The sequence below is a fragment of the Macaca thibetana genome, chromosome 1 (genome assembly GCF_024542745.1).
Source record: "Macaca thibetana thibetana isolate TM-01 chromosome 1, ASM2454274v1, whole genome shotgun sequence".
Taxonomy (NCBI): domain Eukaryota; kingdom Metazoa; phylum Chordata; class Mammalia; order Primates; family Cercopithecidae; genus Macaca; species Macaca thibetana.
This window is the reverse complement of record NC_065578.1, coordinates 131,504,131-131,521,205: the sequence shown is the minus strand read 5'-3', so window position 1 is coordinate 131,521,205 and position 17,075 is coordinate 131,504,131. Positions and strand designations below refer to the sequence as shown.

Here is a 17,075-nt window from a genome sequence, read left to right as displayed (position 1 = left end):
GAGAACATTAATAGTTCTCCTAATCCTGGTCTTAACCTTGAAGAAGACTTTATTTACTTGTCAGTAGTTTTGAGAGAGTCCTGAGTTCTAACGTTAAGTAAATATGCAAACTTCCATTTAGCACATCAGGGGTTTTAACTTCACATGTTATTGTAGAAAATGCAACAAAACAGCTTTGATGCCTTACCGTATGTAGCATATATAATCCATATACAATATATCCTGAAGTTTGTTTGTGAAGAATATTGATCTTTGGAGTTTTCTTTGCTCTTATGATGATGTCCTTTGGAACCTCAAACATTTGGTCAGGACCAGCTTCAGATACAGAAGAGGCTTCATTCACCTCTAGGAGACTATTATGTTTAGAATAATTTGATATAATGATGATTCTTTTTTTAATGAATTTCCCCTTCAAGTTGATGTTTAAAACCTTCACATGAAAGAACTGTGTCTGCGTAGCCACTGTAGCATGAAACATTCTTCTTTGCTCATTTTCTGAGAATTCATATTTAAATATCTTTGTTGCACTTAGTACCATCACGATCATTGGGTCTTTTGGGAAAATATTTTTACTGGGAGTTGCCTGACGGTTGGCCAATGGTTTTAGGCTCTGTGCATGATAAAAAAGGAATACAAAAAAGAAATTTTTGAGTGAGGAATACAGAATTGCTCTTCAATGACCTCAAGTCACAGCATTGGGCCCCAAAACGGTTATAGATGTGTAGAGCTAGGGCCAGGATACAGGGAAGGAGAGGATATCCTGAAGTAGTCTCATAGCCAGATGCAATAATATAGGAGACCACATGGTAAAGGAAGACTCTTCTCTAAACAGAATAATCCTTAAAATGTAAGATATAATAGCAACATAAGACAAGTGGATGCTGAGCTGATTATCATGAAGTAACTTAAAATAAATTTAGGATAAAATAATGAATTGTAGTTTTACTCTTACCAGCTTAAAATGCCAGAGCATAAAAATAGACAAAACACAATTGAATAGCACTGAAAATGGTAAAGGGTATCCACCACAAACCACATACATCAGTAGTGTTTAGTTATTACCAATGTAGACAGGGCAATTTTTAGCATACAACTCATACTTTTCCTGCCTAAGATAAATACTGTTAAAGCAGGTGAGAATACCTGTGGGCTAAACCCCTCAGAATGCCCTCATCTCAGTAGGTTCAGGCTACAGACACTCTCTACAGAGTGTCATTTCCACCATTGCAGCCTTTCTCAATGTCAGGGCTCCAGGAGGTAGCATGTGGGCAGAAAACCAAGGATCAGAGTGGATGGTCTTTAATACCCTTTCTCTATAACATCCAGGTTTCCTTAAATTGCAGCAGAACACATTAATGAAGGAAAAGTTGTTCAATTTCAAGAAAAAGCACTGGAGGAATAGGTAGGCCTCATTCGCAAACCAGCAGCTCCTGAGTGGTCTGATCTGGAATACCATATACAGTGATCATCTGTGAGTGATTGGACTTTATTTGATCTGACTTTTTATCCATGCGACCCATTCAGCCTAACACAGAAAAGTCCTTTCCCAATGCAAGTTAATGAGTAACCGTAGACTCATCCATGCGAATATTAATAGTAACCAATATGCAACCTCACAAGGAGCCACATGAATACAGGACCTGCATGAAGGGGATCATAATAACTGCTCAGAGAGACATAATAGGACATTACATTGTATTACGGTATTTTCAGAAAAAATATGTGTATACATAGGAGTAAATATGAGAGGGTATATAGAGAAATGTGGCAAATTATGGATGCTGGAATTTCATGTAAATTTAATTAGGTTTGATCCGGTTTGTCTGCATTTATTCCTTTTTTTTCTGAAATAGTCTTATATTAATACAAAATCTAATGTAAGAAAAAAGGGAATAGAGCATGTTCCAATTAAGGTTGGTGTTGTGGTTTCATCACTTGTTGCCTATCATAGTTGATCTCCTCTATTGTGTACCAGAAATACAGAACATTCTTTTTTATAATAAAGCTCATTAGAGTTTCAATTAGTTTTTAGACTATTGCTGATACATGCATACAGTAAGGCTGACCTGTCCAAATTTGAGACGAGTACAACATTATAAGGATTATCAGAATCATGCAATTATTAATTGTAGTTTACTTTCTTTCATTTGTAAGTCTTGGTGTATCATCTTCTGTCTGCCTACATTTTCCCAAACTCCTGAGCTCTCTTCCCTATTCCATCACTTCTCTTTGTTTTTACAACTTTTGGCCTCACAATAGTTATCTTTGACTGAGTCAGATGACCTTTATTTGTCATTTGCTTAGCTGCAGTGGTTCATATCTTAGAATATGGTTCTTTTTTTTTTTTTTTTACTTTTTTATTTTGAGACGGAGTCTCACTCTGTTGCCCAGGCTGGAGTGCAGTGGTGCGATCTCAGCTCACTGCAACCTCCACCTCCCTGGTTCAAGCGATTCCCATGCCTCAGCCTCTCAAGTGGTTGGGATTACAGGTGCATGCCACCGCATCCAGCTAATTTTTTTCTATTTTTAGTAGAGACGGTGTTTCATCATGTTAGCCAGACTGGTCTCGGACTCCTGACCTCAGGCAATCCACCTGCTTCAGCCTCCCAAAGTCCTGGGAATACAGGCGTGAGCCACTGGTTTTTCATTTTTTCATTGAGTAAAGGTATTTATTGGAAGTTTCCCATGAGGCAGACACTGAAGTAGGCCCTGGTTTATGGTGGTCCACAGAATTACAAACTAACCCTAATCTTGGAACTACGTTGAGTAGGTGGGAAATATAAACACTTCTTAACTTGAGTTGTCATAAACAGTAGAATAGAAAGAAATTCCTAGGAAACAGAACACCATGAAGATTTAGCCTAAGTTACAGGAGTCTAAGTGAGGATTCCCTGAGGATAAGGTCTCAGTATTGGGATCCAGAGGGTGGATAAAGTTGACCAGTAAGAGTTTTAAGGTGAAAGAAATAAGGTGTGCGAAAATCCTAAAGGAAAAAGGAGCATGGTGTATGTCAAAGAAACTTGAACAAATTAGTGAGCAAAGGGAAGGGGTGTGAAACAGATGGGGGCAGTAGACAGTGAGTCCATTGCTGAAAGTTCCAGATTCCACAGCTCTCTCTCTCTTCCCCAGACAACACAGGACAGAAAACTTTCTGCAGTCAGAGATAATGTCAAGTTCATCAAGTATCCCTTTGGAAGCAAAAGATTAAAATGCAGTGAATTCTCAATCTATACATTTGATTTACTGGCTGATTATTGATGTCATTTTTCAGTAGAGGATGAAATCAGATTCCTACATTTTGGGTTAAGAAAATGAATCACAAGGGGACCAGGAAGAGTGTACCTCAGTTGAGGAAGTGTTGGGTGGAGCTGATGATGAGGTCTGGGGAGGTGGGGAACAGCCCATGGCTGTGGACATGCTGGCTTCTGCAGAGCAGGAAGGCTGAGTCTGCTCTTTGGACATCTTACTCCTTTTGGTTCCAGTCTCTTCTTCAGATGGTTTTCTTCTTTTCTACAAGTAGTTTATTTTTCTTGTTAATTATTTTCAGTGTCAAGTGAAGCAGAACACATTTTCGTTACAAGGCAGGATGTTTATTATATATAAATTATTTTTCTTGAAAACTTAAGTGGGTGTTGTACATCCCCAGGCCAATTGAAAGAACAGGGCATAGATGGTTTCATTTTAAAAAGGGGAGCGGAGAAAGTAACACACATCACTCCTTAATTACTTGTATTTTGGGATATGCTGACTTGTAGTTAAAAAACTAGGCTTTTGTAAACACAGGAAACATTTTTTTATCTGACTCTCAAGTTAAATCCTTCTCTATTGGGGATGAAAATATACTTATTTTATACATATTTACATTATGTTTACTAAAGCATTTAACTTGTTGCCTCGCAGAAAGAAGATGATCAATTATTATGTAATTTGATAAATCTGAAACTTGATGGGAACCATAGGAAGAAATAACTGTCTGCTGGAGAGATTGAGTGGAAGAGCCATAGCGGAGCTTCCACTGTGAGACTTGAAGCCTGCTCCTCTTCCTGAAGCTTACCTGAGGTCCAAGAGTCTCCTCTGCTCCTTTAGCTGTGAGTGTGTTGCTTGCGGTGGATGCAGGTGTAGCAGGATCCACTTCTTTGTGTTTCCTCGTTTTAGATGGGGTTGTTCCTTTGACTGGAATGGATTCAATTTTATTCACAACTAACGCAGAAAAAAGGAAGATGTATAAACCCAGAGCAGATGATCGCAGACAGCTGAAGCAGTTTCAATACTGTTTGCTCTTAGCGCCTGCTTGAGAGTTCAGGTGTGTTTTAGTCTACCTCTGTTGCATTAGCCTAGTCTGGCTTCCAGGAGGCCAGCAGGAGAAACAAAGGCACAAACACTGACTCATACTCTTCAGTGCTTTCATCACTCCTCCTCTGTGCAGTGAGGACATCCTTCCTGTCCTCTGAACTCTATGGGCCTCAGTCAAACCCATTCCCAATCCTATTCTTCTATCATTTCCTTTTAAAATGTAAGGTTCTCATAATGCTCACTGCTTAGTCACATTCTCCAGATAATCTATTCAAATTACAGAAACCAGTGAAAGGAGATGTTATATAGGTTTGTGAGGTGAGATATTGTGACTTTTGACTTTTTTATTTTTTATTTTTTTGAGACAGAGTCTCACTCTGTCACCCAGGCTGGAGTGCAGTGGCGCGATCTCGGCTCCCTGCAAGCTCCGCCCCACAGGTTCACGCCGCCGTTCTCCTGCCTCAGCCTCCCAAGTAGCTGGGACTACAGGCACCTGCCACCACGCCTGGCTAATATTTTTTGTATTTTTTAGTAGAGACGGGGTTTCACCTTGTTAGCCAGGATGGTCTCGATCTTCTGACCTCGTGATCCAACTGCCTTGGCCTCCCAAAGTGCTGGGGTTACAGGCCTGAGCTACCACGCCCGGCCGACTTTGTTTTAATTGTTTTAACTCAATGATATGACAAGAGAGGAGGTCTTCATACTACCAGGAGCAATGCTTACATTTAAATACTATGTTATCTTTTGTATTATAAAGAATGATGATGTGTTGAATATTCTCAATAGAATGGACACATTAATTGGCTAAATGTACATATCTCAGATATAAACAACAATTTTTTATAATTTTATTTTGTCATTATGTAATCTGTCAAATGTACTAGAAGTCTCAGTCTGTCTTCAACTCCCTCTCCTTTTTGTTCTTTTACTGCACCTCAACTCCGATATTCTGATATACGTCAATCCACATTAGTAATGGAATGCCATAAGTTGTCAACTTGTTGGCATCTGAAGTGCCAACAATGTCACGGCCAGTGAGTCACAAATTGGGAAAAGGATGTATCAGCTATGACCAAGGTGGCATTCTAATCAAGGTTGGGAAGGGTGGGGATGGTTGCAGCAGGTGGGTGTTCCCTCTTCCCAATTACCTTTTAACTTTTCTCTTTTAAGAGTTTCAGCAAGGTCTCCCAGTGTTGGTATTTCTTTGAAGAATTCTATTAGTTTGCCCAAACCAGCATCACCTGGGAACTTTTCTTCCATCAAGTCAGCAATCTGAATTTTGTCATACTCTTCTTTCATTTTTGGATTAAGTTTTAAATCATTGCTCAGTAAGGACTTAACAATTCTAAAATGATAATCATTGATGACCTCCAATCCTTTTAGTAGAACAATTTTCTTGTAGTTATTTGCCATCTCTAAAGATATAAGTGAGCCTACAAGAGAAAAATGGTAGACAGTGTTACACACATATACAGACAATTTAAAAGAAGATGTATGCCTCTGTGAATGAGTGGCCCATAAGAAAGAGTTGTTCATGAATATGTGTGATAAAGAAGGACTTAATGACCAAATGTGTTACTGTAGAAATTGAGTGAAGAACTGTTCCTTTAGGAATGTCCAAGTAATTCTTCCCATTGAATGAGGATAGTTGAATTGGGTCCAGGTGTTAGGAGGAGGTCTGTGAACAAGCAATTGTCTCAGTGTTTAGAGTATGGGCTGTGCAGTGTCAAAGTCCTTGGTTCCTCTTCCCATCCTTTATTGGGGCTGGGGCCTATCCCCCAAAACCTGCCTGTTGTTTCTTAAATCTTCCCACACCCACCACTATGACTGGAGTGGCCTAGGTGTAAATGGGCTGCAGCCTCCCATCTTATATGAATAACTTTCTGCTACAGCACTACAGTTTCATGCTGGGACACAGACCCTATTCTCCTTAACTCTTCTCTTGTCAGCTATCATTAGTATCCTCTTCCTTGGTGTTGGACCCTGCCGTATTTGTCCTCTGTGCCCATAAAACTATCACTTTCCTGGACATCTACATTTTCTCTATTGCAGAACACAGGATTTATTGGCTGGAATATTTTGATAGTTGCTTGATTTTTCTTTTAGGCTCGATTTGTCTATTTCATTTTCATTTAACAGATCCACATTTATCTCTATAAAACACACTTTTATCCCACTGAAATGTTTCAATATTTGCTCATTTTCTTTTCAATACATTCCTTGCTTCTTGTATTGGTTTCAGAAAACTTTGAATAATCTGCATTCTTTTTTCTTTATTAAACTTCTGGCACTTGTGTGTTCCTTATATCTTACGATTCAGAAGTATAAAACATTTTCATGCTTCATGACTTTGCTAATTCTCTTCTCATTGCCTGGAAAGCTATTCCCACATTCCTCTCTCTAACTACCTCTCCTACAACCTTTAAGACTCAACTGAGAGTTTGCCTTCTAGAAATTTTCAGAGTCCCCTTAAGGACACAGTATTACTCCTCTGGACCTCTTTAGCACCAGTGCACTTTAGCACATGATGACACACAAAGCATGCTATGGATTCCTAATTCCTTTTTAAATTATCACAGCACTTTGTGAGGCCGAGGGAGGCAGTTCACCTGAGGTCAAGAATTCAAGACCAGCCTGGCCATCATGGTGAATCCCTGTCTCTATTAAAAGTACAAAAGTTAGCCAGGCATGGTGGTGGGTGCCTGTAATCCAAGCCACTTGGAAGGCTGAGGCAACAGAATCACCTGAACCTGGGAGGTGGAGTCTGCAGTGAGCAGAGATCATGCCACTGCACTCCAGCCTGAGTGACAAAAGCAAAACTCCATCTCAATAAAAACAAATACCAAAACAAATATTTTAATTATACAAAGCATGTATTTGTGTACCTCTTATGTAATTAAGACATTTAAATTCCTGGGGCTGTTAATTGCTTTCTTCTTGAGAGAACATGAGTGTCCTCAGATTGAAAAGCATAGAATGAAGGAAAAAATCTATACAAAGACATATAGTGAAACTGAAGCATATAAAAAACAAATAAATACTCCATATGCCTCTGAGAATGAAGAATATATCACCTGCAAAGATCCAAAAATTAGATTGAAACTGATTCTCAACAACAAATCTACTTGAAACAAGAGAATGGAATCATTTTTATATAATGCTGGTCCAAAATCCCATATAAATTGCTAAACAAAAAGTTTAGAAATGGGAAGTTTTGATTTGTTTTGTGAGTATGACAACACAATTAACTTGCAAAATGAAACCAGATGTGAGATTACAGGAGGCTATGTATGATTTTTATTTATTCCACTTAAACACAAATATTCATATATTTTGATGCTGAAATATTAGTGCTTTTGTTTTTGCAGTAATGGCACTGATAACATTGGGGTTTCTAGAAAAATGTGCATTAAATAATCTTTTAAACCTCCAAGTTCTGATTTTCAAAACATATCGAGCCTCCCAGGTACGAAAGAAATGCTCTCATCTTGTCTTGAAGGAAAAAATAATTTTTAAAACTAGAATTTCAATCTAAACAAAATGATATTTAAACAAAAGGTCCCCGAAAACTATTCTCTGAACCTCAAGGCCTTAGTAGTTTTTCCAGACAAAGATGCACACAGAAACATTTTTGGAAGAACTTTTCAATAGAAAATTAAAAAAAAAATTTTAAAAAGCTGCAGGCCAAAAACGAGTAAGAATGAAAAACGAACTTGATTATGTATGCCTATGTCTTAAAAAGAAAGCCCTGATCAAAGAAAAGAGAAACAGAAAGTATACCAACATGGTGGAGGGAGGGAAGAAAAAGAATGTGACAGTTTACTAATGTAATTGTCTTAGAGGGTGAGATGGAAATGTAAGTTAAAAAAAAAAGGCAAGTAGGAGAATATAGAAGAGTTATAAATTGAAGTGAAGATAGCAGAAACAGGCCAAAATATGTTAATTATTAGCCTATACATAAAGAGCTTAACTAATTAAATGAAAACTTTTATCAAATTTGATTTAAAATTTCTGTATGTATGTTGTCAGTGAAAGATCACTGAAAAGTGAAAAAGAAATTTAAGTTATCGTGCAAGGAGAAACTAGAAGAAAGCCAGCTTATCTATGTTAGAATCATTTTAAAAAAGATCTTAAGACAAAGAGTATTATCAGATACCACATGGTAAAAGGGTGAATTCCTGGGAAGATACAATAATTTAAGTTATAGATTTATCTAATAATAATAAATGTATATTATTTTTCATTATTGTATAGTCTTTCATGATAATATATTGATATATAATATATTTATCTTCATATACACACATATGTACACACATTGCCACAAATATATATATTTATATGTGTATGTTTATGTTTAGAAACGTATGCATGATCACATACCACACGTAATATACATTATATATATGCATATGAGCATATCTATATATTATATATATAAATTTGAGAGAAGTACAGAAAAATACCGTCTTATAATAGGAGTTTTTATATCTTCCAATACTAAATGAAAAAAGTAAAAAAATAACATTTTTACAAATTTGAGCAACATAATTGATAGCAGTATTTATCTAACATACATAAATTCTGAAATCAACATTTAAAATCTCATATTCTAGTCAAGTACACCGAAATATTGCACGAGGCTATACAGAAAGACTTCGAAAAATTCTAAACTTTGCAATATAAATCTATTTCAAATTGACTTCCCTGCCTCTCCCCTATACATTGCCACTAGAAAAATAAAAAATCATTAACTTTCAGGAGGGCAGGAAGTAATCTTAAAATGACTGAAAAACTGCCTTTTACACCTGGTGTAGAACGATGCTTATGTAAAAGTTAAACATACTTATGAAAATATTGACACAAATTATTTGAATAATTGTGTTTGCAAAATGGATAAATTTTCTACTGTGTTTTTTTTTTCAAAAGAAAAGTTTTAATCAAATTTCTTTTTTTTTAAAATTTATTTATTATTTGTAGAATATTACTTACAAAACGTTCTCACATACGTTTGTGTGTGAGAATATGTTTTGTAAAATTGAGATAATACCATAAAACACAGCTCTACATCTAGATGTCTTTTTTACTTAATATTATTTCCTGATACTTTGTGCACCACATTATCTTGTCTTATTTTATCTTCTACTTTCATTTTAGGTTCAGGGAGTACATGTGCAGGCTTGTTAAATGAGTAAACTGTGTGTCGCCGAGGCTTGTTGTACAAAGATCCCATCACCAAGGTAGTGAGCATAGTACCGGATAGATAGCCTTCTAATACACATACTGCTCCCACCTTTCCCTCTCAAGTAGTCCCCAGTGTCTAATGTCCCCATCTTGTGTCCATATGGATTCAATGTTTAGCTTCCACTTGTGAGAATATGCAGTATTTGGTATTCCTGTGTTAGTTCACTTAAGATAATATTCTCCAGCTATATCCATGTTGTGCATATACAGTGTGGAATACTATGCAACCATAAAAAAGAATGAAATCATTTTCTTGTCTTTTGCCTAGACCCCTGAGGCCACCAAGCTTTCTAACCTCAGAGAATATATACTCAGAGAATTTGTTTTAAAATCTGCAATGATCAAAATGCATATTCCTTCATTTGTGCCCCAGTTGTAGAATAAAGGATATCTACTATCTCTGAAGTAAGTAAAGAATTGGAAGTAGTAACTGCAGTTTTCACTTTTCTGAATATAGTTGATACCAGCTCTACTCCCTTCACCCCACTGCTCTGAAGAGCCAATATTAATTTTTCCCTTGTGATTTTGTGGATTTCAAGGAAACATCTAGATCTTTTCTACAAAAATACCCACAGTACTCACCTTACTGGAAATTTCTTCAACAGTAGTCCAGATCTTGAGATCTTCAGAAATGTAGGAAATGAGGATTGTTTTGAGTAGGAAAATCAATCAGTAAAGCTCTCAGAAACTGAAATACCGGATGTTATAATCTCCTGAAATGCTAAGAAAATGAAGTATTTTCAAAGACAGTAAGGGAAAATGGCCGTCCTTAGAGTCGCTTCACTTGACTAGTACTGGCTTCCTCACACTCTGCTTTGCCCTAGGGAGAGAGGAGTTGTGAAACAATGTGCAGACTCCTCCCACCTCCCACCAGTGTTTTTTGCTTTCCATCCTGTTAGAGAAAATGAACAGTTTCTTTCCTGTAGGTATCTTATCAAAGTAAAATTTATATCAATGTTATATTTAAATTTTTTTTTTCTTACAAATGTTGATATCTGAATGGAGTTCCAACCTTAGAACTTTCTTAGCCAGCAGATTTACATGTGGGTCATTAGGGACCTCTATTCCGATGAATGATTGTCAAATATAAGAGGAAGCAAGGTGGCTTCTTCTCCCTCCTTTCCTGTGCACAGAGTGGCAGTTGCAGGAGGAGATCTCGGTAGGAGCATCTATTGCTACCAGTACTTTACTGCATCTCCTGCATGGGAGAATGTCTGCTATGAAATGGCAATTGGTTTAAATACTACCTGAAGCATTCACCCAGTTATTAATAGTTGACAAACCTAGGGCTTTCCATATCAGAAAGTTATTACCAATATATAAATCCTTTCTCAAATATATATGAAGGAGTTTAACACTAGCTGTCCTCTTGACTATGACTAGGTTACTTAACCTCAATGATTAGATTCATGACTACTCACGTTTTCTTCATTATTCATGGAAAAACACAAGTGGATAGTGGGCTCGCAACATGACAACATCGAAGCCTTGAAAATCCTGGAAAATGCACTGAACTTCTGGTAGGGTGAGAGTCCTGTTAAACCATTTTCTCAGCAGTATTTTTTCTGTTAAGGGCAGTGGGTGTCCTTCAGAGTACTGTAGCCCCAAGATGTCAAATAAATGACACCAACTGGCAGATGATGTTGTGTTAACCCAGCAGCAGATCTGCAAGCAGGATGTGGCTGTGAGTGGAAAGTGGGGCCCCAAATATAGCTGTAGGGGAGAAAACATATATTTTTTAAATTTCCCTTTTTAGGTTCTTAGCTGACACTCTCCTGAAAACGCCAAATTAACGAGAAAAACAAGCAGTTTATTAATGTGTGCTCTACCTATCATAAGGGATAGGCCTCAGTTCAAAAGTATTTCTCTCTCCAGGCTGTGGCTTAGAAACCTTGTTTAAATAGTGTTTCAATAAAGAGCCATAAATCCTTTACAGTGAAAAGCAAAGGAGAAAGCAGTCCCAGTCATTTAAAGGTGGGAAAATGTGGGATGTTCCCAGATTCCTCAGGTTTCTGGTGGTGCCTTCTCTGGGCTGAAAAGCAAGTGCTTTCTCCAGTAAATAAGGATTTATGTCCTGCCATCAGGCAAATAGTGCCTGAGGCAGCATATTCCCCTGCATTTTCTGTGTGTTTAACTTAATAGTCCTAAGTATTTTGAGAAGTATTTTTGGTTTCCTTCACAAATAATGCAAATGATCTGAGGCCATCTTGGAGCAGAAGAAAGCTGATCATCTTAGTACAAACTGGGGTCACGGAGAGGATAGTTGAAGTCTGGATTTGGAAACATATGATAACTTTATCAAAGCAAAAGTAAGTTAAGAAAAAGCAAGGAGGATCTGGAAGCGTGGCCATAAAAATACCTTTGAGTGTTCATGGTTTTATAGGTTTACGTGCTGTTAATGTGGAGACACTGAGTTGGTTTTAAGATAATAGGTAGAGAGGGATATTAGGAAGGTCAGGTTACCCCAATTCAAAGGTCAGAGAGTAGAGGAAACTTGGTAGAAATTATCGTGTTTCAGGACATTTTTCTCTCCCCTTTGTGGTAATAATTTCATGCAGAGTAATGCCTTTGGTTAGGACTCCAGCATACAACACACAAATTACTGTCACCAAAGACGATTCAGAACATTGCTCCGTAATCCATACTGTGCAGATAAAATTGTAATAGATGAAGCAAAGAAATGCTTTAAAAATGTGCATTTGTACTGATTCTGAAGCAGTGGGCAATAATTTGCTATTTGTGCCATCACACAGAAAGCGCATTAATAGAACATACAAGAGATCCTGATAAGGGGGAAAAAGTCTGGATGAACCTGCATGACTTTATCATCTGAAGTACTAATTCCCATGCTCATTCAAAGTCCTCAGGAAAAGTTCCCACCAGATTAATATTCTAACCAAGATGTTAGTAAATTACTGCCTATGGGACAATACTAACACACCATCCACTTTTGTAAGTAAAATTTTATTGAAACACAGCTGTGATTATTCACTTATGCATTGTCAATGTCTACTTCATGGTGCAATGAAGAGTTGACAAGCAACAGAGTACATCTGGCTGCAGAGTGTAAAGATTTTGCTGCATGGCTTATTACAGAAAATGTTTGTCAGTCTGTACCCAGTCATCAGTCTAGGAGACAGCAGAAAGCCTCTAAAGAGAAGAGCAAAAGTAAGTAGAAGAGCAATGTTAAATCAAGGTTAGCCTAAAGCTGGCTTCTTACATATTCTAAGTTCGGCCTAAAGGTTTCTCATGCAGCGTGAATGATGGCCTAAATGGAAGTGTAAATGGACTGTAGTATACTCTTGGGTCAATCACCAAGTTCTGGCCAATCAAATGTGGCCCACTTGTTCAAACCGCATTCAAATAAGGCAAACTCCGAGCTATAAGCAATCCAGCTCTCTATCTCATGTCCATTTTCTGTATCTCACTTTTCTTTTTCTCTTCATAAATCTTTCACTATGTGGCTGTGCTGGAGTCTCTGAGCCTACTCTGGCTTGGGAGGCTGCCTGAATAACAAATCGTTCGTTGCTCAATTAAACTCTTTTAAATTTAATTCAGCTGAAGCTTTTCTCTTAACAGCAATCACACCAACAAACCACATTTGGGACTTTTAAAGTCCATTGTAAACCCAAGGATAAAGGCTTGTGATAATTTTTGTGATCTCAGAGAGGAAAATGGAAATGCAGAGTGTTAAAGCCTTTCTCTATCCCTAAGAGTCAGAACAAAACCCATTTGTATGGGAGCCTCCGTTAGCAAGATTGCTTTATGCATTCATGACCATCGGCCACCTGAAACAGGTGCCTTCTCCTTTTGTCTCTCAAGTAAATAGTTTTCTGTTTCTCAAGGAAGAGGGAAGGGTGATTGAGTTTTAAATGTTGAATCAATCTTACATCCCCAAGATAAAACACTTTTAATGATGCATTATAATTTATCATATTGATAAGTATATTGGTAAGTATAATTTTTCAATATTTCAAAAGTGTTTTTACATTTATTTTCATGTGAGAATTGGTTTTTGTTTTAGTTTCTGTGTAATATCTTTAATTGGGTGTGACAGCAAACTGGCATTTCTAAAACAGATTGTATAGACATGGTAAACTTTTATCCTCAAATGTCTGATAGAATTCATAAAGTGTCTATTCCTAAAACTTTCACTACGGAAAGATTTTTGTTACAACTTCTCTTTCTCTAATAGATATAAAAATATTTAGTTGTTTTATTTCCTTACAAGACAGTTTTGGTAAGTTGTGTTTCATGGGAATTTTTTCTGTAACAAATTTGTGTTTTACAGGAATTACGCAAGTAAGTAACCAAACTTATTTGCATAATATTGTTCATAATATTATTTTATTACCATTTTAATATCTGCAGTGTTATCCCTTTACTTTCCTGATACTGGTCATTTATATTATCCTCCACTATTTTTCTTGCTTATTCCTGGTAGACTGACTCTCTGAGGAGGATGCTCAGGGAAGTTCAAAGTCAAGAGGAGCGACAAAAAGGACAGTAAAGGATTCTGAAGTGTTTGGAACCTTCATCTAGGACAAAAGGTAAATAACATTTTAGCACCTAGCCAGACTAACAAAAAATCTCATACTAAAGGTCTATTTATTTCAGTTCCTATTACCTGATCATATATATCTTCCTTTTGACAACAACAACAACAACAAAAAGAAAAAGCCAGGTATGCTAAAGACAAGGAAAAATAGAGTCTGAAGAGTCAAAAGAAGCATTAGAAGCAGACTCAGATATGACTGTGATGTGGAAATTTGCTGACAGGGAATCTAAAGTTACTGTGATTAATGTATTAAGAGCTCTGATGGAAAAAGTAGACTGCATGCAATAACAGATGAGTAAGATAAGCAGAGAGAAGAAAACACTAAGAGACAAATCAAACAAAAATGTATGAAGTGAAATAATCGCAATAGAAATAGAAAATAATCAATAGGCCAGACACAATCTAGAAAAGAATGTTACCTTGAAGATAGATCAATAGAAATTTCCCAAACTAAATGCAAAGGAAAAAAGTATTAAGCCCTCCAGCCCTCAGAATATCTAATAACTGTGGTGGGATTGAAAAGCCAGAAGGAAAGAAAGAAGGAAGCATAAAAAGTACTGAACTGGTCTCTTTGTCTGGCATGACACCCGAGGTTCTTGGTCTCATGGCCACAGAGATCAAGGATGCAGACACACACAAAGGGTGAGGTTTAGAGCTGAATTTTAACAGGCAAAAGAAAGAGAATAGTTCTCTGCTACAGAGAAGCATCCTGGAAAAATGGGTTGCAGATCTGCTGTGAAATGCAGAGATTTTTATAGATGAGATAGGGGAGATGGTGTCTGACCTACACAGGTTGTGTAAAACTGGTGAGGACCAGCTGTGCCATCTGCATAGGGCCTGAATCTCTGGCTGCCCTTACTCCAGTCTTTTATTATGCAGGTGGATAGCTACTCCACGTTGCTTATTTCTTTCTTACCGTACACATGCTAACAAAAAAGGGAAGGTGGAGCCCCGTGGTGAATATGCCTCGCACCAGGTAGCCCTTTCTATTGGCACTGCCAGCATCCCCCTGTGGAAGCTCCTAGCTACCTTCTCTATGTTTGCAGTTTGATCTTTCAGGCTGCTCTTTATTAGAAAATAAGTGATTTTTGGGCTGCTTTTTGTTAGAAGGCAATTCTGCCGAGGACTCTTTTGCCCTCACTATCTGCCTAAGATAATTTATTTCCATCTCCTGTATCAGTATTTGGAGAAATAATTGCCAAGAAATATTTAAAACTAACCAGAGCCAAAACCTCAGATGCAGGAAGGTCAGATATTTTCCACTGCGATAAATGCTGAAAAACAAATCATATCTGGGCATTTTATATTCCAACTGCAGAAAAGTCAAAGAAAAATCTTGATCAAAGTCAGAGGAAAGTAAAATATTGTATTATATATAGCGAAGCAATTCCAAGAATCACTGTAGAGTTTTTTGTCAGGAACATTGGAGGCAACAAGAGAAAGAAGAATATAAAATGAAATGCTTAAATGTATTGAAAGAAAAAACATGGCAATCTAGAATTCTATATCTGGCAAAATTATTGTTCAAAAGTGAAGGAGATCAGATGTACATGAAGAAAAGAAGACCATCAGAGAAGGCATAAATGCAAGTCAATTAAATTTTGAAAATTTTGATTCTTAATTTATTTAAAAGATAACTTTTTTTAAAGTAATAATAGTAATAATGTATTCAGTCATTATAGTATATAAATACAAGAAATGAGCCAGGGAAAAAAATGGAGGAATAGGGGATTTTCTGTTATATGGTATCTGTTGTATACATAAAGCAATACAGTAATATTTAAAGATAGATTTAGGTTAGTTAAAGCTATATTTTTGAAACTCCAAGCCAAACAATAAAAAAGTTTTTTAAAAGAATAATTCATATGTTAAGAGAAGAAAAGGAAAAAATTATTGCTCAATTAAAACCAAAAAAGGCAGAAAAACAGGGGCAAAAAACAAAGAACAAATGCAACAAATAGAATGCAGTCGCAAAACTAGATATTAATCTAACTATAACAACTACAGAAGAGCTCTGATTTGTAGTAATTGCCATTTCCTGTGGTATAAATATCACCTCCTCTGCTGCCTTTATAATGCAAAATACTTGACAACCAGCAGAAAAATTCCTCAATAGTGAATAATCTGTTTTTTCTACTTTGGGAGGCTGAGGTGGGTGGATCATGAGGTCAGGAGTTCAACATCAGCCTGGCCAACATGGTGAAACCCCGTCTCCACTAAAAATGCAAAAATTAGCTGGGTGTGGTAGCGGGTGCCCATAGTCCCAGCTACTCAGGAGGCTGAGGCAAGAGAATCACTTGAATCCGGGAGGTGGAGTTTGCAATGAGTCAAGATTGCATTGCAGCCTGGGTGACAGAGCAAAACTCCATCTCAAAATAATAATAATAATCATCATCATCGTCATATCATCATCATCATCATCTTTTTTCTGATTTCTAGCTGAGAAATGAGTATGCTGCCTTCAATTCATCCTCTCACTGCATAAAATCTCCCAATTATGTACCTATTTTTTCACAATGAAACTTCCATTCCTCCCTTTATGAAAAAAGGTAGCTTACTATTTTACCATTCTGACCTCATTTTCCATACGCTTATGCATATACCAAAGTTTCAGTTGTGTGGAACCATTGTGTTATTTCACACTTTTGAGTATTTTGAGAAGTGTGAAAAGTGACTTCACGCTTTTGAGAGACAGAGAGAGATCTGATGCCTTTTCTTTAAAAGAGACCAATCACATCATGAAGACCTTGACATCCTAAATACTCAATAGTGTGAAATAGTTCTCAATACTATTGATACTATTGATGCTCAATAGTATCAATATTTTAAGTGTCTTTACCTTGCTAAGAGCAATGATTCCTACTGCATATTGATTTCTCATGATGCACTAGACTGTAAAAAGTAATGTATATGCTTTATGTCACTAGATTTTCAAATCAACCCTATGAGGCAGAGTTTCCCCATCTTAGAGAAGACTATT

General features: G+C 36.9%; 1 protein-coding gene across 5 annotated transcripts in view; it reads right to left on the bottom strand.

Annotated features, from left to right (window-relative positions):
• PYHIN1 (pyrin and HIN domain family member 1) overlaps window positions 1-11,198 on the bottom strand; it is a 39,403-nt gene extending 28,205 nt beyond the window's left edge. For 2 of the 5 annotated variants that reach the window (XM_050757895.1, XM_050757888.1), the window contains exons 1-5: window positions 10,120-10,667; window positions 5,442-5,726; window positions 4,055-4,173; window positions 3,343-3,510; window positions 188-610 (exon numbers count right to left, since the gene is read on the bottom strand). In XM_050757895.1, the coding sequence (XP_050613852.1) occupies window positions 188-610; window positions 3,343-3,510; window positions 4,055-4,173; window positions 5,442-5,706 (975 nt within the window). In that variant the 5' untranslated portion in view covers window positions 5,707-5,726; window positions 10,120-10,667. Of the gene's footprint in view, window positions 1-187; window positions 611-3,342; window positions 3,511-4,054; window positions 4,201-5,441; window positions 5,727-10,119; window positions 10,668-10,958 lie in introns of those variants that run through there. The other 3 variants (XM_050757869.1, XM_050757878.1, XM_050757904.1) reach the window with 3 other exon arrangements.
• Between the last annotated feature and the right edge of the window lie 5,877 nt (window positions 11,199-17,075).